We start from the raw sequence: 26,881 nt of genomic DNA, 5'->3' as shown, positions 1-26,881 counted from the left end.
CGAGAGAATTCTCTTCGGTCATTGTCACAACCGTGTATAGTCCCCCTTAAGCCAATATCATGATGGCTATCAAGGAACTACACTGGACTTTGTGCAAACTGGAACCCGCATATCCTGAGGCCGCATTTATTTTAGCTGGGGACTTTAATAAAGCAAATCTGAGGAAAACGCTACCCAAGTTTTATCAATACATCCCCTGCACTACTCGCGCCTCAAAAACTCTCGACTGTTGCTACTCTCCATTCCAGGACAGCTACAAGTCCCTCCCCCGCCCTCCCTTCAGCAAATCATATCACACCTCCATTCTGCTCCTCCCTTCCTATAGGCAGAAACTCAAACAGGAAGTACCCGTGGTAAGGACAGTTCAACGTTGGTCTGACTAATCAGAATCAATGCTTCAAGATTGTTTTGATCACACGGACTGGGATATGTTCCAGGTTGCTTCTGAGAATAACTTTGACGTATAAACTGACTCGGTGACAGAGTTCATCAGGAAGTGCATGTTGTTCCCACTGTAACGATTAAAATCTATTCAAACCTTAAAACGAAACTTAACACAAAACTGAAAGTGCGAACCACAGTATTGAACCACGGTAAGGCGACTGGGAACATGGACGAGTACAAACAGTCCAGCTATGCCCTCCATAAGTCAATCAAACAGGCAAAATGTCAATACAGAGACAAAGTGGAGTCACAATTCAACGGCACAGACACGAGACGTATGTTGCAGGGACTCCAGACAATCATGTACTATAAAGGGAAAACCAGCCACGTTGCGGACACCCACATCTTTTTCCCGAACACCTTCTTCGCCCCCTAACCGAGAAAAACACAGTACCGACGACGCGGGCCACCACCGCTCACAAGGACAGGTAGCTCTCGTTCTCAGTGGCTGACAGGAGTAAGACATTTAAACGTGTTAACCCTCGCAAGGCTCCTCGAAGCATGTGCAGACCAGCTTGCTTGAGTGTTTACGGACATATTAAATCTCTCCCTATCCCAGTATGCTGTCCCCACTTGTTTCAAGATGACCACCATTGTTCCTGTACCAAGAAAGCGAAGGTAACTGAACTAAATGACAATTGCCCCGTAGGACACACTTCTGTCATCATGAAGTGCTGAGAGAGTCTTGTTAAGGGTCATATCACCTCCACCTTACCTGACACCCTAGACCCACTGCAATTCGCATACCGCCCCAATAGATCCAGGGATGACGCAATCGCCATCACACTGCACACTGCCCTATCCCGTCTGGACAAGAGGAATACCTATGTAAGAATACTGTTCATTGACTACAGCTCAGCCTTCAACACTATAATACCCTCCAAGCTCATCACTAAGCTTGGGGCCCTGGGTCTGAACCCCGCCCTGTTCAACTGGGTCCTGGACTTCCTGATGGGCCGCATCCAGGTGGTGAAGATAGGCAACAACCGTTCTGCTATGCTGATCCTCAACACAGGGGCTCCACAAGGGCGCGTGCTCAACCCCCTCATGTACTCCCTGATCACCCATGACTGCGTGGCCACGCACGTCTCCAACTCCAATCATTAAGTTTGCAGACAATACAACAGTGGTAGGATTACTAACAATGACGAGACAGCCTACAGGAAGGAGATAAGGGCAATGGCGGAGTGGTGCTAGGAAAATAATATTTCCCTCAACGTCAAAAGAGTCAATGAGCTTTATCGTGGACTTCAGGAGACAGCAGAGGGAGCACGCCCCCATCCACATCGACGGGGCCGCAGTGCAGAAGGTAAAAAAAGCTTTAAGATCCTTGGCATAAACATCACTGACAATCTGACATGGTCCAGCCACACAGACAGTGTGGTGAAGAAGGTGCAACAGTTCCTCTTCAACCTCCGGAGGCGGATGAAATTCGTCATGGGCCATAAGAACCTGACAGACTTTTACAGATGACCATTGAGAGCATCTTGTCGGGCTGTATCACTGCCTGGTACGGCAACTGCACCGTTTGCAAGTCCTGTGCTCTCCAGAGGGTGGTGCGGTCTGCCCAATGCATCACCAGGGGCACACTGTCTGCTCTCCAGGACATCTACAGCACCCGGTGTCACAGGAAGGCCAAGAAGATCTGAGGGACCTCAGCCACCAGAGCCACGGCCTGTTCACCCTGCTACCATCTAGAAGGTGGGTTCAGTACAGGTGCATCAAACCTGGGACCGAGAGACTGAAAAACTGTTTCTATCTCAAAGCCATTAAATCGTCACCACTAGCTGGTCTCCACCCAGTACCCTGCCATGAACTTTAGTCACTGTCACTAGCTGGCCACCACCCGGTACTCTACCCTGCACCTTAGAGACTGCTATCTTATGTACATAGTCATGGAACACTGGTCATTTTAGTAATGTTTACATATGGTTTTACCCACTTCATATGTATATACTGTATTCTAGTCAAGGCCTATCCTGTTTAACTATTGCTGTACATAACATTTTCCATCCGACATATTCTACAGGTATGATACATATTATATTGATAGACTGTCCATAATGTCTATACATCCCATCATATACATATATATATTCCGGACTCTGACATTGCTCATCTTAATATTTCTATATTTCTTAATTCCATTCTTTTACTTGTTTGTATTGTTTTGTATTGTTAGATATCAGTGGTGTAATGTACTTAAAGGAAAAATCCACCCAACACCATTAATTCCTTTCATTTACAGTGTTAAATGGAAAATCATTGTGGAAATCTGTTGCAGCTCAAGTCGACTACAAAATCCACAATGCAATGCTAGCTCTATGGCCTGGCTGGCTAGCTAGGTAGCTCGCTTGCAAACGTAGCTAAACACAATAATATAAAAGACAATATCAGCGTATAACGTACCTCACCATGTTCAACCTGCAGATCGATGTGCCTCACAGAGTGGTCTAACACCCGCAACGGCAGATATATACTGACCAAATATATAAACGCAGCACACTACAATTTCAAAGATTTTACTGAAATACAGTTCATAGGAAATAAGTCAAATTAAATAAATAAATTAGGCTCTAATCTATGGATTTCACATGACTGGGAATACAGATATGCATCTGTTGGTCACTGATACCGTAAAAAAAGTAGGGGTGTGGATCAGAATAGTGTGTGACCACTATTTGCCTCATGCAGAACGACATATATCCTTTGCATAAAGTTGATTGTGGCCTGTGGAATGTTGTCCCACTCCTCTTCAATGGCTGTGCGAAGTTTCTGGATATTGGCGGGAACTGGAACCCGCTGTCATACACGTCGATCCAGAACATCCCAAACAAGCTCAATGGGTGATATGGCTGGTGACATGTCTGGTGAGTATGCAGGAATTGGCCCAGCGTCGTTAGGGTTTGGCCGGGGTAGGCCGTCACTGTAAATAAGAATTTGTTCGTAAATAACTTGCCTAGTTAAATTAAATAAAACATGAAAAGGAATTGGAAGAACTGGGACATTGTCATCTTCCAGGAATTGTGTACAGATCCTTGCGACATGGGGCCGTGCATTACCATGCTGAAACATGAGGTGATTGCGGTGGATGAATGGCACGACAATGGGCCTCAAGATCTCATCACGGTATCTCTGTGCATTAAAATTGCCATTGGTAAAATGCAATTGTGTTCATTGTCCGTAGCTTATGCCAGCTCATACCATGGGGCACTCTGTTTACAACGTTGATATCAGCAAACCTCTCACCCACGCAACGCCATACATGTGGTCTGTAGTTGTGAGGCCAATTAGATGCACCAAATTCTTTAAAATGACGTTGGAGGCGGCTTATGGTAGACATGAAAATTCAATTATCTGGCAACAGCTCTGGTGGACATTCCTGCAGTCAGCATGCCAATTGCCAACTCCCTCAAAACTTGAGACATCTGTGGCATTGTGTTGTGTGACAAAACTACACATTTTACAGCTGTCTTTTATTGTGCCCAGCACAAGGTGCACTTGTGTATGGATCATGCTGTTTAATCAGCTTCTTGATATTCCACACCTGTCAGGTGGATGGATCATCTTGGCAAAGGATACTAACAGGGATGTAAACCAATTTGTGCACAAAATTTGAGAGAAATAAGCTTTTGGTGTGTATGGAACATTTTTGGGATCTTTTTTTGCTCTGACATGCATTGTCAACTGTGGGACCGTATATAGACTGGTATGTACCTTTCCAAATCATGTCCAATCAATTGAATTTACCAATATTCCAATCAAGATGTAGACACATCTCAAAGATGATCAATGGAAACAGGATGCACCTGAGCTCAATTTCGAGTCTCATAGCAAAGGGTCTGAATACTTATGTAAATAAGGTATTTCTGTTTTATTGTATTTTTTTTTTAAATCCAGCTTTCGCTTTGTCATTATGGGGTATTGTGTGTAGATTGCTGAGGCTGTAACGTAACACGTTACAAGACACACAGCACCATATTTCATTATTTGTGTATATTTATATTGTTATGCCATTGGACTAATTGACACCGTTCAGTGAGCGACACAGCACTTGACTGCTTGCCTTGGTAATTGAGAGAGATGGAATCTGAATCACGCTCAAATTGATGTTTTACAGTGTGACACATTATGAATATTACATCACAGGACCATACACAGTATCAGTCAAGGCATGGTAGAAAGACTGAGAGAGAGAGAGACAGAGAGACAGAGAGACAGAGAGACAGAGAGAGAGAGAGAGAGAAAGAGAGAGAGAGAGAGAGTAAAAGAGCGAGAGATCCTCAGTGCTAGTAAATTATTAATACAGAACACAGAGTCAGGAACAAGCACTTAGGGCTAAAACAGACAAAAGAGAGAGTGTTTTTTCCTTTTATCGTGTTTCATGTAGAGGCTGACAAATGGTGGTCACATCGCATGACTTGATGAGAGGCTGTGATGTTTAATGCATGGTCTGCACTGCTAGTAAACACTCATTTGTGGTTGTGACTAGTCACACATGAAATGCATTTTGCCCGACCAGAGGTGGCTTGATAAAGCTTTTAGAACCAGGAGGTTCAATCCACAATCTGGTTGAGAAACGGAACGTTCGTTCCCCATTCAATACATTAAAATATAATAACTTTCAAAAATCCAAATATAAATAGTTGTTCAAATTAAAAAATATATAACGGCAGATTGACGAGGTACATCTTGGTCAGCTAAACTTACTAAAACGTACAGTACCTCCAACAACACATAAAACCTCACATACAGTTGAAGTCGGAAGTTTACATACACTTAGGTTAAAGTCATTAAAACTTGTTTTTCAACCACTCCACACATTTCTTGTTAACAAACTGTAGTTAAGGCATGTCGGTTAGGACATCTACTTTGTGCATGACACAAGTAATTATTCCAACAATTGTTTACAGACAGATTATTTAATTTATAATTCACCGTATTACAATTCCAGTGGGTCAGAAGTTTACATACACTAAGTTGACTGTGCCTTTAAACAGCTTGGAAAATTCCAGAAAATTATGGCATGGCTTTAGAAGCTTCTGATAGGCTAATTGACATAATTTGAGTCAATTGAAGGTGTACCTGTGGATGTATGTCAAGGCAATAGTACGCAAGTACAAACACCATGGGACCACGCAGCCGTAATACCGCTCAGGAAGGAGACGCGTTCTGTCTCCTAGAGATGAACGTACTTTGGTGCGAAAAGTGCAAATCAATCCCAGAAAAGCAGCAAAGGACCTTGTGAAGATGCTGGATGAAACAGGTACAAAAGTATCTATATCCACAGTAAAACGAGTCCTATATCGACATAACCTGAAAGGCCACTCAGCAAGGAAGAAGCCACTGCTCCAAAACCGCCATAAAAAAGCCAGACTACGGTTTGCAACTGCACATGGGGAAAAAGATCGTACTTTTGGAGAAAGGTCCTCTGGTCTGATGAAACAAAAATGGAACTGTTTGGCCATAATGACCGTCGTTATGTTTGGAGGAAAAAGGGGGAGGGTTGCAAGCTGAAGAACACCATCCCAACGGTGAAGCACGGGGGTGGCAGCATCATGTTGTGGGGGAGCTTTGCTGCAGGAGGGACTGGTGCAATTCACAAAATAGATTGCATCATGAGGAAGAAACATTATCTGGATATATTGAAGCAACATCTCAAGACATCAGTCAGGAAGTTAAAGCTTGGTCGCAAATGGGTCTTCCAAATGGACATTGACCCCAAGCATACTTCCAAAGTTGTGGCAAAATGGCTTAAGGACAACAAAGTCAAGGTATTGGAGTGGCCATCACAAAGCCCTGACCTCAAACCCATAGAAAATTTGTGGGCAGAACTGAAAAAGCGTGTGCAAGCAAGGAGGCCTACAAAACCTGACTCAGTTACACCAGTTCTGTCAAGAGAAATGGGCCAAGAAGCTTGTGGAAGGCTACCTGAAACATTTGACCCAAGTTAAACCATTTAAAGGCAATGCTACCAAATACTAATTGAGTGCACATGGGCGCGCAAAATATTTAGCTTGATTTCTAGCGCGCCTCTCCAGGGTGCTGTTGGAGAGATGCATTGCTGCTGCGCTCCACCAACCTTCCGTCCCCAAAAATCCTCTAACATAAATCATGTAGCAGATTTAGGATACGATAGAAAGAGTATGTGACCTTTTCTGTAGCCTACAGGCTAGAGATAAAATGTATGACAATGTAATGAGACGGACACTTTTTACATCATGCAGGTTTCTCCGATCAAATAGCCTAATCTAAACGGCCCAATCAAATAAAAAATGCGCTGACATGTTAACAAACATACATATTCTAAAAACAGGACAGGTCAAAGTAAAATGAACAATATAGAATGGATAATCAGGGTATTCACAACTGCAACCCAGGAGTTTCACCCTGTGGGCTACATTGTCATGATCAACGGTTTTCGAGTTTGTATCCGTAAATATTTTTGACGAGCTGGTCATAGCGAAAAAGAACTGTGTAAAGACATTGATTATCATTGCAAATAGGCTCAGGATAACTCCTGATAAAGTTGGGTAGCCGATATTCAGAGCAAAAGTCTAAGCCGTTGTGTTGGGGGGGTACTAAGCTAACATATGGTATTTTTTGGATCATTTAGCCATTTGATTTAGAATGTTAGGACCCCTTTAGGTATACATTTAAAAAAAAAATACAATATTGAATTTGAATTTTACTACCGTAGTCCATAGCAGAGCATGTGAGTGGAGCTGGATCTGGAGCAGAGCATGTGAGTGGAGCTGGATCTGGAGCAGAGCATGCCCAATTTGACTGGAGCGTGGAGCGAGTCTCCCAAAGCCTGGAGCATTGGCCTTCTCACCCACTCCAATTTAGCTCCTGTACCGCTCACTTCACGAGCTCAGGCCATGCCCAGCCGAGCATTTGTAGGCTACTTGTTTGCTGCTATAGCCCCTTGCTTTAGCTACTGTTATCTAGTATGCTAAATATTTTCATAAAAAACTGATAAAACAGAAAAATCAAGGTGATTTACAAAGATGAAGAGGACACATCCCGAAAGCATGATGGTGTACTTAATACGTGCCCATGCTAACAGAAAGGAATGAGGTGGGTAGCTAGCTAAGTGTGTCATTGTAGCAAAGTATTTATAAACAAAAAATCTGATCTCTTAAAATGTATATTATCTATACAATAGGCTATAATGGATTTTAACCCAATAGGCCTGACATATTACCACTTTCAAGGAGCTTTCCGTTTTGATAGGGTTATTTTGCCGAAAAAACCTTTAGGCCTACCTATAATAATTCAAATAATTAAAAAACAACTGCATCGCTGCCCAGTCTGGCAAGAGTGGCGTGTTTAGCATCCCCAGTGGCTCTGCAAGCGCGGATAGGGTATTCTCCGCTGCAGGCACCATTGCATGAGCCTGAAGCCAGACTCTGGCCAAACTCGTGTTTCTAAAAAATTATTCAAAGCATTTTTCATTTCATTTGTATTTAATTATAAGTAAGGCACAGCCTATATGCACAATGTTGTTTAAATGCTGAGCGCTATAATGTTCCTGCAAATGCTTCACAATGTATTTCTTTGTAGGCTATAGCCTTGTAGCCTTGTAGGCTATAGCCTTTGTATCTCCCGGGTGGCGCAGTGGTCTAGGGCACTGCATCGCAGTGCTAGCTGCGCCACCAGAGTCTCTGGGTTCGCGCCCAGGCTGGGCTGGGTTCGCGCCCAGGCTCTGTTGCAGCCGGCCGCAACCGGGAGATCCGTGGGGCGACGCACAATTGGCATAGCGTCGTCCGGGTTAGGGAGGGTTTGGCCGGTAGGGATATCCTTGTCTCAGTATGTAAAAAAATAAAAATAAAAAATGTTATAAAATGTATGCACTCTACTGTAAGTCGCTCTGGATAAGAGCGTCTGCTAAATGACTAAAATGTAAAAAAATGTAAATGTAAAATGAAATAATTGAAATAATAGGCTAATAATATAGCTTAAATAATAAATGTTTGTTCTTTCTAACACCTTGCCCAAACTGGATGTCAGTGTGCGCAAATTGATTTTGTCCCTCCACACCAAACGCGATCACGACACGCAGGTTCAAAACAAACTCTGAACCAATTATATTATTTTGGGGAAAGGTCAAAAAGCATTAAACATTTATGGCAATTTAGCTAGCTAGCTTGCAGTTGCTAGCTATTTTGTCCTTTTTAGCTAGCTAGCTTTCTGTTGCTAGCTAATTTGTCCTGGGATATAAACATTGAGTTGTTATTTTACCTGAAATGTACAAGGTCCTCTACTCCGACAATTAATCCACACATAAAGCGGTAAACCGAATCGTTTCTAGTCATCTCTCCTCCTTCCAGGCTTTTTCGTCTTTGGACTTTATATGGTGATTGGCAACTTTCATAATAAGGTGAATTACCACAACTGACATCAGTTCACCCATCAATCACCCACGTGGGTAAAACCAATGAGGAGATGTGTTCTCACCCATCTATCACCCACGTGGGTAAAACCAATGAGGAGATGTGTTCTCACCCATCAATCACCCACGTGGGTATATGCTTCTAAAAGCCAATGAAGAGCTGGGAGAGGCAGGACTTGCATCGCGTTCGGCGTCACAAATAGAAGCACCTCTATTTTAGTGGCTGGCAACGCAGACGCTCATTGGCGCAGGAGCAGTGTGGGTGCAATGATTGAATAACATGTGTGTGTACATTTATTTTACAACGCTCGCACACGTGACGCTTCGGTTTGGGCAGCGTGTTAGGCTATCTGTCTGTCTGACCTATTTAGAATGTTTTGACGCTGTTTAATACGACAAGTAACTTATTTCAAATGATGAGTGCTGCTTACAGTCACCTTTTCATGTTGTTTACTAAAATACTCTTCATTCAAATCATATGGTTTGGTTTCAATAGTTTAGCTCACATGCTCTGCCCATAGAAAAGCATTGAATAACACATTTAGAAATAGCAAAAAAGACAGTCAAAAAACAAATGATAAAGAATAAGGTTTTAAAGTGTCTGTCCTATATCTAGAAGATATAAGAAAGATCAATAAATATATATATATTTTTTACACATATTTAACCTCTTATTTTTGTTGGGACAAAACTACCTCCATACTTCCATTCGTTTGTATGGGTTACCGACGAGTCCGTGGGACTTGTGGGGGTCGTAGAGTAAAACGGAGAACATCATCATATTCGTGAGAGTCTCCCCTTTTCATTGTTGGTAGTTTGTAGGGCAAACCGTCCGGTCACTACAGACGTTTTCATGAGAAGGCGGATGCAGTAGATTGAGACGCAGCAAAAAACTGATATCGTTAGTTAAAATTGACAGATTTTTATATTATGTTATTTAGATTGGGCGCACGGGTGTGTCAATGAACTATTAAGGATTTTAAATAGCCAAAGTGATTAGTCACAGGAATCAGAACTAATAAAGCCAATGCAACTGCCTGTTTTACAAACGGTGGGCCTACCACATGGATGGTCATTCATAAAATTCCACTGCGTGCCGACATGGTAGGCTACACCCTAGTAAGCACGGAGAGACGCCAACGTTTGTTTTTGTATTTTACAAACAGTAGGCCTACTGCATAGATGGGCGTTCATAAATAAATTCAGGCAACACTGTAGGCTACACCCCAGTAAGCACGGACCAACGCCGATGCCTTTTAGACACATTGTTTTGGTGCAGTCCGGACAGGCCTTGATTTCCATATTCACGGACGTTGGCATTTGGTCCGGTCTGGACCAGCCTTGATTTGGCCCAAACATCCATAAATGACATCTTTTTAACTTTCATTCAGAACCGAAAATTAACCATATTTCAACGTCCAGAAAATAAGTATTTTTCAACGTCCGGAAAATACGCCTTTTTCACCTTTCAGTCAGAACCTAAATTGAACGTTTGGAAAATACTATTTTAGACATATTTTCAACGTCATTGTGCTTACTGGGACTATTCTAGTTTAGCGGTGCATCACTGTGCAACCCTTTGGCAATGACCTGTATTTCTGACTGTCATCCTCGTTCTTGTTCTTGTATGTGTGTGCGTGTGTGTGTGTGTGTGTGTGTGTGTGTGTGTGTGTGTGTGTGTGTGTGTGTGTGTGTGTGTGTGTGTGTGTGTGTGTGTGTACTGTATACACATTTCCCTACCTGTATCTCTGGTAGTCATCCTCATCCTTGTCCAGGCTGACCAGCTGGTTGGGACAGGCCTCGTTTCCCAGCAGGCTGAGGTACTGCAGCGACGGAGTTGCCTCCGCCAAGTGTTCCAGCAGCGCCTCAATGTCAGTCAGGTGTCAGAGGTCAAGGCTGTTAATTACATTAGCATTTACCCCCCACCCCCTTCAGAAAGCCAGTCGTCACAGGCATTGGGTTGCTGTGAGAGAGCGGATAAAAAGGCTCAATTTAAGGCTCAGAGTTAGGCATTTATTTGTCTGTTTCTCTGTATTTTCCCTCTCTCTCTCTTTCTACCCTGCCATCTTTCTTCCTCTCTCCCTTCTCTCTCACATCTATATTTCTTCTTCTCTCCCTCTCTCCTCAACCCCCCCCCCAGGTGGCCGGGTGGGGAGCGTTAAAACATTGACAAAATGATGGATGCCCTGTGGTTCAAACGGTCCATGATTCACAGAGCCGTAGCCAACGGCATAAACCCCCCCACCCCCACAAACGTGGAAAAAAAGCAACCAGCCTCCCAAACAGGCACAGTCATCACTAATACATTCACTTCATTGGAAAATTGAGCCCAAAGTGTCAAAATGCAAGCGCACTAATGCAGTGGTGGAGTGTGTAAAATGGCACAGCTCCACGTCAAGATGTGGTCTAATTGGGGCATTAGCATGTGCAGGCCACTTCACCTCTCTTTCGCTCTCTTTCTCTCCCCCCCCCCCCTTTCTCTCTCTCTGCTTCAGAGCGGTTGACACGCACTTCAAGGAGGCCCAGTTTTAATGTTGACACGGTAGTTGTGTGTTTGCATCATTACCCTGTAGATGGATCTACTGGGGAGGCTACCAGGGACAAACAGGACACGTAGTTAGGCTTGGTTCTTCATGTTAAGGGAGGAAGTTGAAACATTTTCTGTCTGCTCATCGATTTGAGTGTGAGTGCTTACAGTTTACTATTAAATGAGGAAGGTATACAGGTATGGAGCTGTTTAATCATTGTCTTTGCAATCACAAAAGATACATGTAACTGGCAATTTATATAGAGTTACAATAATGACTGCATGTTTGGTTTTCATATGTTAAATGTTCTAGTGTCTTGTTTCAACATATTTATGTGATTCTTTTATTTTGTTGAGGTTTCCAGTTTTTCACACTCCACTGTATATGAGTCATTATACTAGTGGTTCATTTGTCAATGTTTGTAGTTGGTTATACTACTAATACATATATATATATGGCTCTTTCGCAAAGATATGCTCAGAAGTTCCTCTCTTTCCATTTTCTTCCTCAACATATCGACACAGACCCTGCTGTCTTATATCCCTGTTTCCACTAGAGGTCCCTGTGGCGTAGAAACTAGTCTGTGGGGTCTGAGGTACCAAGACCCACATCCCTTTAACACTGCTTTTACATGCACTACAAATACTCCAGAGGCCTTTACGAGAGTTAGAGAACACAGAGATACAGAAGCACAACAACAGGTGAGTTGGTAAATTCACTATGCCTATCTACTCCGATTTCAGAGTACTCTCGTCAGTGAGCCAGAGCGCAGAATAACTGATGAACTTACAAACGCTCAACACCAGTTGAATGTGGCCGGTGTCGGTAAAGGTCAGTACAAAAAAGTGTAAGTTACGGTCACCAACGCTCCGGATAACATGAAAACAGCCTAACCAGCTCTGCTAGGGTGAGTAAAATGGTCAGAGTGAGGTGCTATCTGTCTCATTTGGGCCTGGAAGTAGCTAGCAAGCTAGCCAACGTTAGCCAGTTTACTTGGGTGCTTGACTGCCGTTGTGAGGTCAGAATGCTTGGATCAACCCTACTCCTTGGCCAGAGCATCCAGTGTTCGCTCTGAACACACCCAAAGACTAATGTTCTTACAGCTCTATGAAGTATTCTGTCTTAGCCTTAGCCAATGCTACAGAATGACACAGAGAATGAGTGCTTCGCTTGAAAGGATATTTGGTTCTTATTGAGTGTCAGGGTGTGGAGGGTGGGTAACCTGGGCAACTGGAGGTCGTTTCCGAGCAGATTGTTGTCGACGACCAGTTCTTCCAGCCCAGTGAACGCTTTGAGGCCAGTCAGTGACCTGCAATGATAAAGCGAGAGAGAGAGACAGAGAGAGAGAGAGAGACAGACAGAGAGAGAGAGAAGAGAAAAATGATACGGCTCTAAATCTGTGCAGACGGCCATTATGTGCAGAAATAAATATTTCAGCCTCCCTCTTTTCACGCGTCAGCAGAGACAGGGAGAGTTTTGTCAGGGGCCTGTCAGAGAGGGAATGACGAGAATTAGTGGTGCTGAGTTCCTCTGGCATGGCCTGGACCCGGGACTCAGCGGCGAAGGGCTTCCTTCACAACGCTGGCAGGATGAGGGATGGGGGTCACCAGTGAGTAGCCAGGATTCAAAACAAAAGGCTTCAGAAATGTGGCGGGCAGGATGAATTTGTCAATGTCTTGTGTCTGGAGGCGCCTGGTTTGGCCTGACCCCAACCCTCCATTCCCAAGACAAATCACTCTGTCACACTTCACCTTCATTCCACGGACACAAATTTAACTTGTCATCCATCATCATCACAGCCCGACCAGCCGAATACAGAATACACACTCCCACAATCACAGACTGAATGGAAATGGAAACTTTTTTGAAAACTGTGATGGGGGTTGGTTTAACACCAAAGCGTTTTTAGTTAAAGTGTTTTTTTTACAATTTGTTTTTGTGAAGGACTGCAGAACCCTCTGATACACATACATTTATTTTACACACACACACACACACACACACACACACACACACACACACACACACACACACACACACACACACACACACACACACACACACACACACACACACACACACACACACACACACGTGGCATAAAGATGATGGGGAGCAGTGTTCAGGGTAATGTTAGGGGGATTGCAGAGTTCAATCCTTTTTGAAGGTTTATAAAGCCCTCACACTACACACCCTGTCAGCCCACTATGTTAATCAAGTAGGCCATCCTGTCAGCCCACTATGTTAATCAAGTGTTCAGGCCATCCTGTCAGCCCACTATGTTAATCAAGTGTTCAGGCCATCCTGTCAGCCCACTATGTTAATCATATGTTCAGGCCATCCTGTCAGCCCACTATGTTAATCATCTGTTCAGGCCATCCTGTCAGCCCACTATGTTAATCAAGTGTTCAGGCCATCCTGTCAGCCCACTATGTTAATCAAGTGTTCAGGTCACCCTGTCAGCCCACTATGTTAATCATGTGTTCAGGCGATCCTGTCAGCCCACTATGTTAATCATGTGTTCAGGCCATCCTGTCAGCCCACTATGTTAATCAAGTGTTCAGGCCACCCTGTCAGCCCACTATGTTAATCAAGTGTTCAGGCCATCCTGTCAGCCCACTATGTTAATCAAGTGTTCAGGTCACCCTGTCAGCCCACTATGTTAATCATGTGTTCAGGCGATCCTGTCAGCCCACTATGTTAATCATGTGTTCAGGCCATCCTGTCAGCCCACTATGTTAATCAAGTGTTCAGGCCACCCTGTCAGCCCACTATGTTAATCATGTGTTCAGGCCATCCTGTCAGCCCATTATGTTAATCATGTGTTCAGGCCATCCTGTCAGCCCACTATGTTAATCAAGTGTTCAGGCCATCCTGTCAGCCCACTATGTTAATCAAGTGTTCAGGCCATCCTGTCAGCCCACTATGTTAATCAAGTGTTCAAGCCACCCTGTCAGCCCACTATGTTAATCAAGTGTTCAGGCCATCCTGTCAGCCCACTATGTTAATCAAGTGTTCAGGCCATCCTGTCAGCCCACTATGTTAATCAAGTGTTCAGGTCACCCTGTCAGCCCACTATGTTAATCATGTGTTCAGGCGATCCTGTCAGCCCACTATGTTAATCATGTGTTCAGGCCATCCTGTCAGCCCACTATGTTAATCAAGTGTTCAGGCCACCCTGTCAGCCCACTATGTTAATCATGTGTTCAGGCCATCCTGTCAGCCCATTATGTTAATCATGTGTTCAGGCCATCCTGTCAGCCCACTATGTTAATCAAGTGTTCAGGCCATCCTGTCAGCCCACTATGTTAATCAAGTGTTCAGGCCATCCTGTCAGCCCACTATGTTAATCAAGTGTTCAGGCCATCCCGTCAGCCCACTATGTTAATCATCTGTTCAGGCCATCCTGTCAGCCCACTATGTTAATCAAGTGTTCAGGCCATCCTGTCAGCCCACTATGTTAATCAAGTGTTCAGGTCACCCTGTCAGCCCACTATGTTAATCATGTGTTCAGGCCATCCTGTCAGCCCACTATGTTAATCATGTGTTCAGGCCATCCTGTCAGCCCACTATGTTAATCAAGTGTTCAGGCCACCCTGTCAGCCCACTATGTTAATCATGTGTTCAGGCCATCCTGTCAGCCCACTATGTTAATCATGTGTTCAGGCGATCCTGTCAGCCCACTATGTTAATCATGTGTTCAGGCCATCCTGTCAGCCCACTATGTTAATCAAGTGTTCAGGCCACCCTGTCAGCCCACTATGTTAATCATGTGTTCAGGCCATCCTGTCAGCCCATTATGTTAATCATGTGTTCAGGCCATCCTGTCAGCCCACTATGTTAATCATGTGTTCAGGCCATCCTGTCAGCCCACTATGTTAATCAAGTGTTCAGGCCACCCTGTCAGCCCACTATGTTAATCATGTGTTCAGGCCATCCTGTCAGCCCACTATGTTAATCATGTGTTCAGGCCATCCTGTCAGCCCATTATGTTAATCATGTGTTCAGGCCATCCTGTCAGCCCACTATGTTAAAAATGTGTTCTTAACTGACTTACCTAGTTAAATAAAGGTTAAATAAAATACTTTTATTTTTAAAGTGTGGGGAGAAAGAGAGAACACATTGAAACTGGCCATAAAGAAGAAAAACTGCAAGGCACGATGACAAACAAAGACCCTAGAACATCAGACTGTATTCCCATTGAAATCATCCCCACGTGTGTGTTAATGCATACATCCCCACGTGTGTGTTAATGCATACATCCCCACGTGTGTGTTAATGCATACATCCCCACGTGTGTGGTAATGCATACATCCCCACGTGTGTGTTAATGCATACATCCCCACGTGTGTGTTAATGCATACATCCCCACGTGTGTGTTAATGCATACATCCCCACGTGTGTGTTAATGCATACATCCCCACGTGTGTGTTAATGCATACATCCCCACGTGTGTGTTAATGCATACATCCCCACGTGTGTGTTAATGCATACATCCCCACGTGTGTGTTAATGCATACATCCCCACGTGTGTGTTAATGCATACATCCCCACGTGTGTGTTAATGCATGCATCCCCACATGTGTGTTAATGCATACATCCCCACGTGTGTGTTAATGCATACATCCCCACGTGTGTGTTAATGCATACATCCCCACGTGTGTGTTAATGCATACATCCCCACGTGTGTGTTAATGCATACATCCCCACGTGTGTGTTAATGCATACATCCCCACGTGTGTGTTAATGCATGCATCCCCACGTGTGTGTTAATGCAGGGTCTGGGGTCTGTACTCCTGTGTTGTGAACTGCTTGGTTAAAAGAAGCCGCATGGCACAGAGGTTGTTTTCATGTCACCACTGCTGTGTGCACCAGCCAATCTAATCAACTAAATTCACAGCAAGGGGAGAGTAGAGCCCAGCACAGCTACCTAACCCCATCCTGGTGGTGTGTGTGTGTGTGTGTGTGTGTGTGTGTGTGTGTGTGTGTGTGTGTGTGTGTGTGTGTGTGTGTGTGTGTGTGTGTGTGTGTGTGTGTGTGTGTAGGGGGATACAGTATGAGGATTTACTTAAATTGTCTCCAGCTTTTGTTTATTATATTTAACTAGGCAAGTCAGTTAAGAACAAATTCTTATTTACAATGACGGCCTCCCTTTCCCTGGCGCTCTCTGCAGATTCCCCTAACACCAACATCTGGTTTCATTACCTTTCTAAGAGCCTAGTTTTAATATGGAGAACAGAGTGAATGCAATTTAGTTAAAAACATAACCCGTCCTCTTTAGTTTTTTTACGACAACTAATGAGTATAATTGAAGTCCCAAAGCTCTTATGGTTGGGTAAAATGGAAAACACACATGTGCACAACACATACACACACACACGGGTGTGGAAAGGAGAGGACAGAGGAGAAAGGAGGCCAAACTAGGAAACGAGAGGCTACACTAGGATACATGATGGGAAGCAAGAGGCCAGACGAGGAGACAGGAGGCCAGACGAGGATACATGAGAGGAGATAGGAGGACATAAGAGGAGACAGGAGGCCAGGAGAGGAGACAGGAGGCCAGACGAGGAGACAGGACAGGAGAGGAGACAGGAGGCCAGACGAGGAGACATGAGAGGAGATAGGAGAGGAGACTGGAGAGGAGACAGGAGGCCAGATGAGGAAACAGGAGAGGAGACATACCCGTGAACCAGAGAGGTGTACACAGAGACAGAGGCATCTGGATCAATAGTTTAATACTAATGCAGACACACTGATTGATAAACCACCACTGACAGCCCCGCGGAGGGAAGAAAACCCTCTGTGATTATTGGCTGAAATGTCAGTCACTCCTGCCAATGGCGTAGGTCCATCTCATGTCAAATGTCTTTAAGCAAGGAATGACAGTAGGATAATTGCCTCAGATCTTCTACATCTTTCCACTTCTCTCTTTGTATGTCAGAATAAATCACAGTTGGCATTTTTAGTAGTGTTTAGGATTAGAGGTCAACTGAGGAGACAACCTAACATATATATCCATTCCCTCACAGAGTCCAAATATAACCCAGGACAATCCTAATGAAGACCAGTCACACCGACAGATAAAGAAAAAATACCACAGTTATAGAGGACGCTCTGTATTCACTTTACTAGTAGATCCAATCTGTAGAGAACCAGATAGATATTTTCAGAACTCTGGTCTGCCTGAGTAGAAAAACAAAACTAAGAGAAGAACAGTGAAAAGTCAAGACAGGCCGCAGCCTTAGGCCCCGTTTTAACGTTAGAGGACCTGTGTGGTGTCACTTGTCAGCTGTTGGTGGTGGTGGAGATTCTGGAGAAGTCATCTTTCTCTTCCAGTAAGACGGCTGCGGACTGGCGAGCAAATTGACACACTGTTCAGAGAGCAACAGATAAATGTTTGATGAATTGGCCAATACTGGGGCAGTGATGGCCTTCATACGTGCATAATGGACTAGCTGCAGCACACTTCAGATAGCCTGCCATGATAAGGCAGAGTAATGAACGGGAGAAGGGAAAAGTAGGATCCGGACGGGTTTTAATAAATGTAATAAGAAAAACTAATGGAAAGAGATGGAGAGATGTCTGGGAGAGGAAAGACAGGAAGGAACAGAAACGTCCATCTGTCCATCAGGCTGAATAGTCGATTAGGCTTCATTGGGCGATCACGTCACTCTGGGAGCAATTGGCTGTCCTGTTTCTAAAGCAGGTACAGTCAGATTGGGCTTGGCAATTGGATTGCAGAGTTGCAACGGGCTTTGCTATTGAACAACAACAGAACTACACGTCACACCATAACAACAGTTCCCTGGTAATGTGTGTGTGTGGAAACACAACAGATCCAACGAGAGGAACAGTGTGATGAATATATGCCCTGAACACCCATCACGACCCACCTACTCCCATCCAAACACACTGGAGGCAGGCTTCAGTCACTACAGGATGGTGGTCATTATCCCCCACCCCACTTCCAGAACACACATATAGCTCTCCCCTCTCTCTCTCGCTCTCTCTCCATCCTCCCGAGATACATGTCAATTCACATGTTAGAGGATTACCCGTTGTTCCCTACCCGTGCTGCTGTGAATGTCTGCTAATGAGGAGGCTAATCATTGGGGTACATGTGGAGCGAGTTGGTAAATCCTTCCTGGACAGGTTTTATGTGCTTAATCTGCTTTGAATAAGACACAGTCAGTGTCTGATGATGTCATACACGTGAAGGCATTGCCAACTACAAAGACCCTGATTAGAGGTGAGAGAGGTTCAGACTGAAGTTAATGTAGGGTTACATGTGCAAATAAAACAGATTCAATTGTATACAGCACATTGCCTTAGGCTGAAATAGTCTATGCATTAATCATTTCACAAAATCAACATCAACTGAACCTTAATGAGTTTGATTATAACACTTGACATGATATTCAAAAGGAGAAACACTACTAACATGTCATTTTTTAATTGGTCCAAAAGTGTGTGATGAGCTTTTATCAACCAATAAAATGGAAGGGAAGTTGGTAGCCTATAAATACCAGAAAACTTTACAAATGTATGAATAACGGTCAAACTGTCAGTAAGGATAAACTACTAGAGAACATCTTTTGATTAAAGCAAACAAAGTAAGTATTTTAAAAAGCATAGTAGTTCGACTAATAGCACAGATACATGTACAAATAGAAGGCTACATTTCTGTGAATGAGTCCACACAAATAGCCTATGACTGTCATATTTTATTTAGGTAAAACAGTCAAGTCATTTTACAAGTACACATTTTTATGTTGAGTCAATTTACAACAATCAATCAATCAAATGTTAACACATTTCATTTTAAACAAGGCAAGTAAATTTACAACAATCAATCAAATGTTAACTTCTCTAGGGTAGGGGGCTGCATTCGGAATTTTGGATGAAATGCATGCCCAAATTAAACTGCCTGCTTCTCGGGCCCAGAAGATATGATATGCATATAACTGGTAGATTTGGATAGAAAACACTCTAAAGTTTCCAAAACTGTTAAAATAGTGTCTTTGAGTATAACAGAACTGATCTGCTCAATTTGGGAAGTATTTTTTTTGTTGGTTTTGTAGTTTTCTATTCAATGACATTACAGTATCCATTGACTTAGGACTCATATTGCAGTTTCTATGCCTTCCACTAGATGTCAACAGTCTTTAGAAAGTGTTTCAGGCTTGTATTCTGAAAAATTAGGAAGTAAGAGCAGTCTGAATGAGTGGACCCTAAAGTGTCACAGAGCTTTTTCATGCGCGAGACCGAGAGAGTGCCTTTCTTGTTTACCTTTTAAATTGACAACGTTATTGTCCGGTTGAAATATTATAGATTATTTAGGCTAACAACAACCTGAGGATTGACATGTTTCTATGAACTTTACGGATACATTTAGGATTTTTTTGTCTGCCTGTTTTGACTGCGTTTTAGCCTGTGGATTACTGAAGAAAACGCGCGAACAAAACGGAGGTTTTTGGATATAAAGAGACTTTATCGAACAAAAGGAACATTTATTGAGTAGATGAATGTCTGCTGAGTGCAACCATACGAAGATCACCAAAGGTAAGGGATTAATTTTATCTCTATTTCTGACTTGTGTAACTCTTCTACTTGGCTGGTTACTGTTTGTAATGATTTGTCTGCTGGGCTATGTTCTCAAATAATCGTAGGGTATGCTTCGCCGTAAGCATTTTTTAAATCTGACACCGTGGTTGGATTCACAAGAAGTTCATCTTTAAACCTATGTAAAATATGTTTTGTTTTCTGAATTTTTATAATGAGTATTTCTGTATTTGAATTTGGCGCCCAGCAGTTTCACTGGCTGTTGAAGAGGTGGGACGCTAAGGTCTCACGTACCCAAGAGAGGTTTTAACACATTTTATTTTAAACAAGTCAAGTAAATTTACAACAATCAATCTAATTTTAAGTCAAAAAAGTCTAATCAAGTTACAAGTAGGCTGAAAAGAGAATCATATTTTGATAGATATGTTCAGGCCTTGAATAGTTTTTTTCCTCTATTGGACTAGGCCTGTACTTCCCAAACTGTTTCACTCATGCCCCCCTTCCATCATTCACTAACCATTCCTCTAATCATTCCTCTTCATGTTGTATGGTCTAAGTGCTTTCAGCACAGCAACGTTTCTTGTGAATGTTAGTATTGAATGATTAGTTGTCTCTTCATATGACAAATGCTTTCATCCCTCTGTGAGACTGAGATGAAAATCAATTCTTAGATGCCATCTTTGTCATTATGTAGCTACATCAGTGCTGCACGCACACACAAGCACACACACACACACACACACACACGCACGCATAACACAACCATAAAACCAAAGCTTCCTTCATGTCTCTGTCAGTTTAAATATGACCCCATCATTACATTATTCACTTCAGTGTTGTCAACATCTCCCACATTAGGCCTGAGCCAGTTCAACTAGCATCTCCCAGCCATGTGTATGCCTCAACGTTCACCTAATAGCAAATAATCACTAGAGGCCTGTCACTGCATGGCAGATGATGGATGGGCTTTGATGGACGACCCTGCCACAGCCATGTCCACTAATGCATTATGATAGACCTCATCTATAGGATAGACCACACGAAAGCCTTTCACCTTGGACAAAGCCAGATGTACACAGACCCACAAGCACAAATACAATCACACACACACACACACACACACACACACACACACACACACACACACACACACACACACACACACACACACACACACACACACACACACACACACACACACACACACACACACACACACACACACACACACACACACACACACACACCCCTCCCCCCCCGACCTGGGCTAGTTCTCTCCAGGGTCTGATGATTACACTGCCCCCTATTGTTCTCAGTATTAACATGCAAACTACACAACTATCTTTGATCTCTCACTCGCTGACACAAATCCTTTCAAGCCCCAACGTTTCCCTCCAAAGGTAATTAGAGCTAATTAAAAAGTTTTGAAAGCAGTCGAAGGGTGCTGTTGATGCCTCCGCCAACCGCCCTACACTCCTATTCAAATTACCCATCAGCCCCCTACCAGCGTTGTGAGAATGTGTTTGTCAGCTGTGTTCCTGTCGCTGTGAGGACTACGACACCAGTCTGAATAAAACCGGTGTGTGGAAGTCATGTAGGAACCTGCTATCTCAGTGAGGGGTCTAACTGGTACCGGTGGTACTTCCTTCTAACAAACCGGTGCTCTACGGGAGCAATAGGAGATGTTGGTAACAGTAGTACGACAAATAGAACAGGTGTGGTCTCTGATTGCAAAACTGGTGCTTGATTGAGGCTTGTAATCTATGGCTGTAATTAGATTGAAGATTTCAATATATTTATATACAGTACCGGTCAAGAGTTTGGACACACCTACTCATTCCTGGGTTTTCTTTATTTTTTATTATTTTCTACATTTAGAATAATAGTGAAGACATCAAAACTATGAAATAACACATATGGAATCATGTAGTAACCAGAAAAGTGTTAAACGAATCAAATTATTTTTTAGATTCTTCAAAGTAGCCACCCTTTGCCTTGACAACAGCTTTGCACACTCTTGGCATTCTCTCAACCAGCTTCACCTGGAATGCTTTTCCAACAGTCTTGAAGGAGCTCCCACATATGCTGAGCACTTGTTGGCTGCTTTCCCATCCCTCTGCGGTCCAAATCATCCCAAACCATCTCAATTGGGTTGAGGTCGGGTGATTGTGGAGGCCAGGTCATCTGATACAGGTCATCTGATGCCCTTACACAGCCTGGAGGTGTGTTGGGTCATTGTCCTGTTGAAAAACAAATGATAGTCTCACTAAGCGCAAAAAAAAACAAACGTGATGGCGTATCGCTGCGGAATGCTGTGGTAGCCATGCTGGGCAAGTGTGCCTTGAATTCGAAATAAATCACAGACAGTGTCACCAGCAAAGCACCTCCACACCATAACACCTCCTCCTCTATGCTTCACGGTGGGAACCACACATGCAGAGATCATCCGTTCACCTACTCTGCGTCTTACAAAGACATGGCGGTTGGAACCAAAAATCAAAAATGTGGACTCATCAAACCAAAAGACAGATTTCCACCGGTCTAATGTCCACGGATCATGTTTCTTGGATCAAGAAAGTCTCTTCTTCTTATTGGTGTCCTTTAGTAGTGGTTTCTTTGCAGCAATTTGAACATGAAGGCCTGATTCACACAGTCTTCTTTGAACAGTTGATGTTGAGATGTGTGTGTTACTTGAACTCTGTGAAGCATTTATTTGGGCTGCAATTTCTGAGGCTGGTAACTGTAATGAACTTATCCTCTGCAGCAGAGGTAACTCTGGGTCTTCCTTTCCTGCGGCGGTCCTCATGAGAGCCAGTTTCATCATAGTGCTTGATAATTGTTGCGACTGCACTTGAACTTTCGAAGTTCTTGAAATTTTCAGGATTGACTGACCTTCATGTCTTAAAGTAATGATGGACTGTCGTTTATCTTTGCTTATTTGAGCTGTTCTTTCCATAATATGGACTTGGTCTTTTACCAAATAGGGCTATCTTCTGTATACCACCCTTACCGTGTCACAACACAACTGATTGGCTCAAACGCATTAAGAAGGAAATAAATTCCACAAATGAACTTTTAACAAGGCACACCTGTTATTTAAAATCCATTCCAGGTGACTACTGTACCTCATGAAGCTGGTTGAGAGAATGCCAAGAGTGTGTAAAGCTGTCATCAAGGCAAAGGTTGGCTACTTTGAAGAATCTCAAATATAAAATATATTTTGATTTGTTTAACACTTTTTTGGTTACTACATGATTCTATATGTGTTCTTTCATAGTTTTGATATCTTCAATATTATTATACAATGTAGAAAATAGTAAAAATAAAGAAAACTCTGGAATGAGTAGGTGTGTCCAAACTTTTGACCGGTACTGTATATATATATATTAAACACAACATCACGTAGTATTATTATTATCATACATAGTACATACCGTATTGAATTAGCATACCGTATTATACCAAACTAACACAATTTGAATTCAGTTGAACATAATTTATGAACATATGTGTAATTAAACGTAGCCTGGTTTGGTGTGTAATCATCACAGTGATCCAGACAACAATTCACTGCTCTGCATATTCACCAGTATGGTAGCCCCACCCACCACCCCTCCATCCTGCTCCCTACTTCAACCTGTTATTATCATATAATTAGCTGTCGTTCCAGTGTATCATTAAGAGGTTCGCTAAGTGTCAGGTACAGCAACGTCTTAGGAAATGACAAGGGGAAAGCAATATCGTTCCACAATGTTACGGCATGGTAATTACATCTAGAGCATCAGGAGCAGACAGGGACAGAAGTGATAATTAGACTAGTAGTCATACTAATTAAAACCTCTATATACCCCCCCCCCCTGTTTTATCTGTACTTCCCTAGTATGAAGGAATATACTGTAGTTATTCATGCTTTAATGAAGATGCAACATAAAGGGTAAATGAGCGGTACACAACTAAGCTACATTCCTTGTGGGTGTGATTGAATCCAGCCTTAGTTGAGCGATTACAGGTTTGATTTTTTTCAGCTGTCAGCCAAATGATGTTAACTTAAGTATATGTTTGTAGCTGATATATACTATCCATATGTGTGTGGTGAGTGCTTGTGAGATACCATGTAGCTGCATCTACAAGAACAAGAAATACAGGAAAACCTGTCTACCAATCTACATCTCTCAACTGGTTGTCTTTGTCTCGTTTTACACCGTACACAGAGATAATAGAACATGTCACTTCACAAGACCGTTTGAAATGGAATGACAACCTCTAATTCAAATGTTACATTATAACTGACATCTTTGTGCATGTATAATTGGCAGCGTATCCCAGTTAGGACTTGCATATTTATCATTCCGCCGGAGATGCTCAAAGCCGCGGACAGATAGGAGATTTTGATGGCACAACAATCCAATGTGGGGAAAAATAGAACCGTCAACTGTCGCTCTGTCAAGTTAAGTATTTTGTCACAATGAGCTTGAGAATAAACATGCATGATTAGACACGGCAAACCAAACGGGTGTTGTTATGTTGGAAGCTCTGTCTGTACTCTGGTACTGTAGAAATAGGTTTATTCAAATGAAGCAGAGTGGGAAAAAATACAGCATCTTTATGAAGATGGAGAGGCCCTTCACACCAACTGGCAGACACTTGGCATGATGGGTGGATTAACAACACCGGAACATTATGGAGGACAAAGTTTACAAGGAAGTCACATTCCCTAATCATCACAGGACCTCAAAACAAAAGCAAAGAAAACTATTGCCCAATCTCCAGAGTTAGCTGTCTGACTCTGTTAGACTGTTTGTGTACTTTTCAAAAGCCTTCAATGAAAATAATGGGGGCATGTGGTTGCTTTCTTAATGCAATGTGGTAGTCAGATCAAGATAACCAAGCGCCTAGTGTACCTGCGCTTGTGGTTTCTAGTGTACCTGAGCTTGTGGTTTCTAGTGTACCTGAGCTTGTGGTTTCTAGTGTACCTGAGCTTGTGGTTTCTAGTGTACCTGAGCTTGTGGTTTCTAGTGAACCCGCGCTTGTGGTTTCTAGTGTACCTGAGCTTGTGGTTTCTAGTGTACCTGAGCTTGTGGTTTCTAGTGTACCTGAGCTTGTGGTTTCTAGTGTACCTGAGCTTGTGGTTTCTAGTGTACCTGAGCTTGTGGTTTCTAGTGTACCTGAGCCTGTGGTTTCTAGTGTACCTGAGCTTGTGGTTTCTAGTGTACCTGAGCTTGTGGTTTCTAGTGTACCTGCGCTTGTGGTTTCTAGTGTACCTGAGCTTGTGGTTTCTAGTGTACCTGAGCTTGTGGTTTCTAGTGTACCTGAGCTTGTGGTTTCTAGTGTACCTGCGCTTGTGGTTCCTAGTGTACCTGAGCTTGTGGTTTCTAGTGTACCTGAGCTTGTGGTTTCTAGTGTACCTGAGCTTGTGGTTTCTAGTGTACCTGCGCTTGTGGTTTCTAGTGTACCTGAGCTTGTGGTTTCTAGTGTACCTGAGCTTGTGGTTTCTAGTGTACCTGAGCCTGTGGTTTCTAGTGTACCTGAGCTTGTGGTTTCTAGTGTACCTGAGCTTGTGGTTTCTAGTGTACCTGAGCTTGTGGTTTCTAGTGTACCTGCGCTTGTGGTTTCTTTTCTTCAGAAAATGGCCTTAGTAGCACGCTGAAATGACAATGTAAAGGGAGGCATGTGATCATCTATCTGCATAACGCTAACAATGGATGCTAGCTTCTCTCTCTCTCTTCCCCACCACTCTCTCTCTGTCTGTCCCCCTCCCTCCCTCCTTCCCTACTTTCTCACCACTGCTGGGCCATTACCTCTACAGAGTGGGGCTCATTAAAGAAGGCAAGTCTAGTCAAATCCTTCTGTAATTCGGTGGAGGTGAATTGCTGTCAACATCATTAACCGTCATTTCCAAACTCACTTCACTACTTATGAAGTGTCCTTTATTGTGTAATGATCCAAATCTCTCTGGAAATCGCCCCTCTTCAAAGGGCCTGGAGGACATACCACCCACCCAGCCGCCTGCCTGGCTGCCTGGCTGAGGTTGACATGTCAGAGGCCCCAGCAGATTAAACCTGGCTCTATCATTACGGGAACCTCTTTCTGTTTAAACGCAGAGGGCGTTTCATCCTGCGCTCCAACTAACAGGTAGCGTTACTCAGACCAGGCCGAGCATGAAGAGAAGGAGGGAAGATAGGAGAGAAATAGAGAGGGAGACAAGAAAAGGAAATAGATCGGTTTTTGAACACGTCTGTAGAATTTACTTATTTTTATTTATCCGTTATTTTACCAGGTAAGTTGACTGAGAACACGTTCTCATTTACAGCAACGACCTGGGGAATAGTTACAGGGGAGAGGAGGGGGGATGAATGAGCCAATTGTAAACTGGGGATTATTAGGTGACCGGGATGGTTTGAGGGCCAGATTGGGAATTTAGCCAGGACACCAGGGTCAACACCCCTACTCTTACGATAAGTGCCATGGGATCTTTAGTGACCTCAGAGAGTCAGGACACCCGTTTAACGTCCCATCCGAAAGACGGCACCCTACACAGGGCAGTGTCCCCAATCACTGCCCTGGGGCATTGGGATATGTATTAGACCAGAGGAAAGAGTGCCTCCTACTGGCCCTCCAACACCACTTCCAGCAGCATCTGGTCTCCCATCCAGGGACTGACCAGGACCAACCCTGCTTAGCTTCAGAAGCAAGCCAGCAGTGGTATGCAGGGTGGTATAAAAAATGACTTAATGTATGAAGCATTTACTATGTTTTGTCTTATTCATCACAAGGAGATGGGAGGTTCTGGACAAACTGACATTTTCTTTCTCTGGATCCATTTGAATGGTGTTTACTGATAGCTCAGGCATCTGATTAAGCATCATTTGGACAGACTGGCTCCATAGCAAATTAGCCTGAGAGCTGGCCTGCTTGTCATGCCATGAGCTGTCCACTGAGCCCCTGTCTTGGG

At 43.4% G+C, this 26,881-nt stretch overlaps 1 protein-coding gene across 2 annotated transcripts in view; it reads right to left on the bottom strand.

The window, feature by feature from the left end:
- LOC139562568 (leucine-rich melanocyte differentiation-associated protein-like) overlaps positions 1-26,881 on the bottom strand; it is a 467,479-nt gene that overhangs the window by 159,340 nt on the left and 281,258 nt on the right. For both annotated transcript variants that reach the window (XM_071380342.1, XM_071380341.1), the window contains exons 3-4: positions 12,550-12,676; positions 10,580-10,719 (exon numbers count right to left, since the gene is read on the bottom strand). In XM_071380342.1, the coding sequence (XP_071236443.1) occupies positions 10,580-10,719; positions 12,550-12,676 (267 nt within the window). The remainder of the gene's footprint in view (positions 1-10,579; positions 10,720-12,549; positions 12,677-26,881) is intronic.

Source organism: Salvelinus alpinus, chromosome 32 (genome assembly GCF_045679555.1).
Source record: "Salvelinus alpinus chromosome 32, SLU_Salpinus.1, whole genome shotgun sequence".
In the NCBI taxonomy this organism is placed as follows: domain Eukaryota; kingdom Metazoa; phylum Chordata; class Actinopteri; order Salmoniformes; family Salmonidae; genus Salvelinus; species Salvelinus alpinus.
This window is presented reverse-complemented; position numbering and strand designations above follow the sequence as displayed.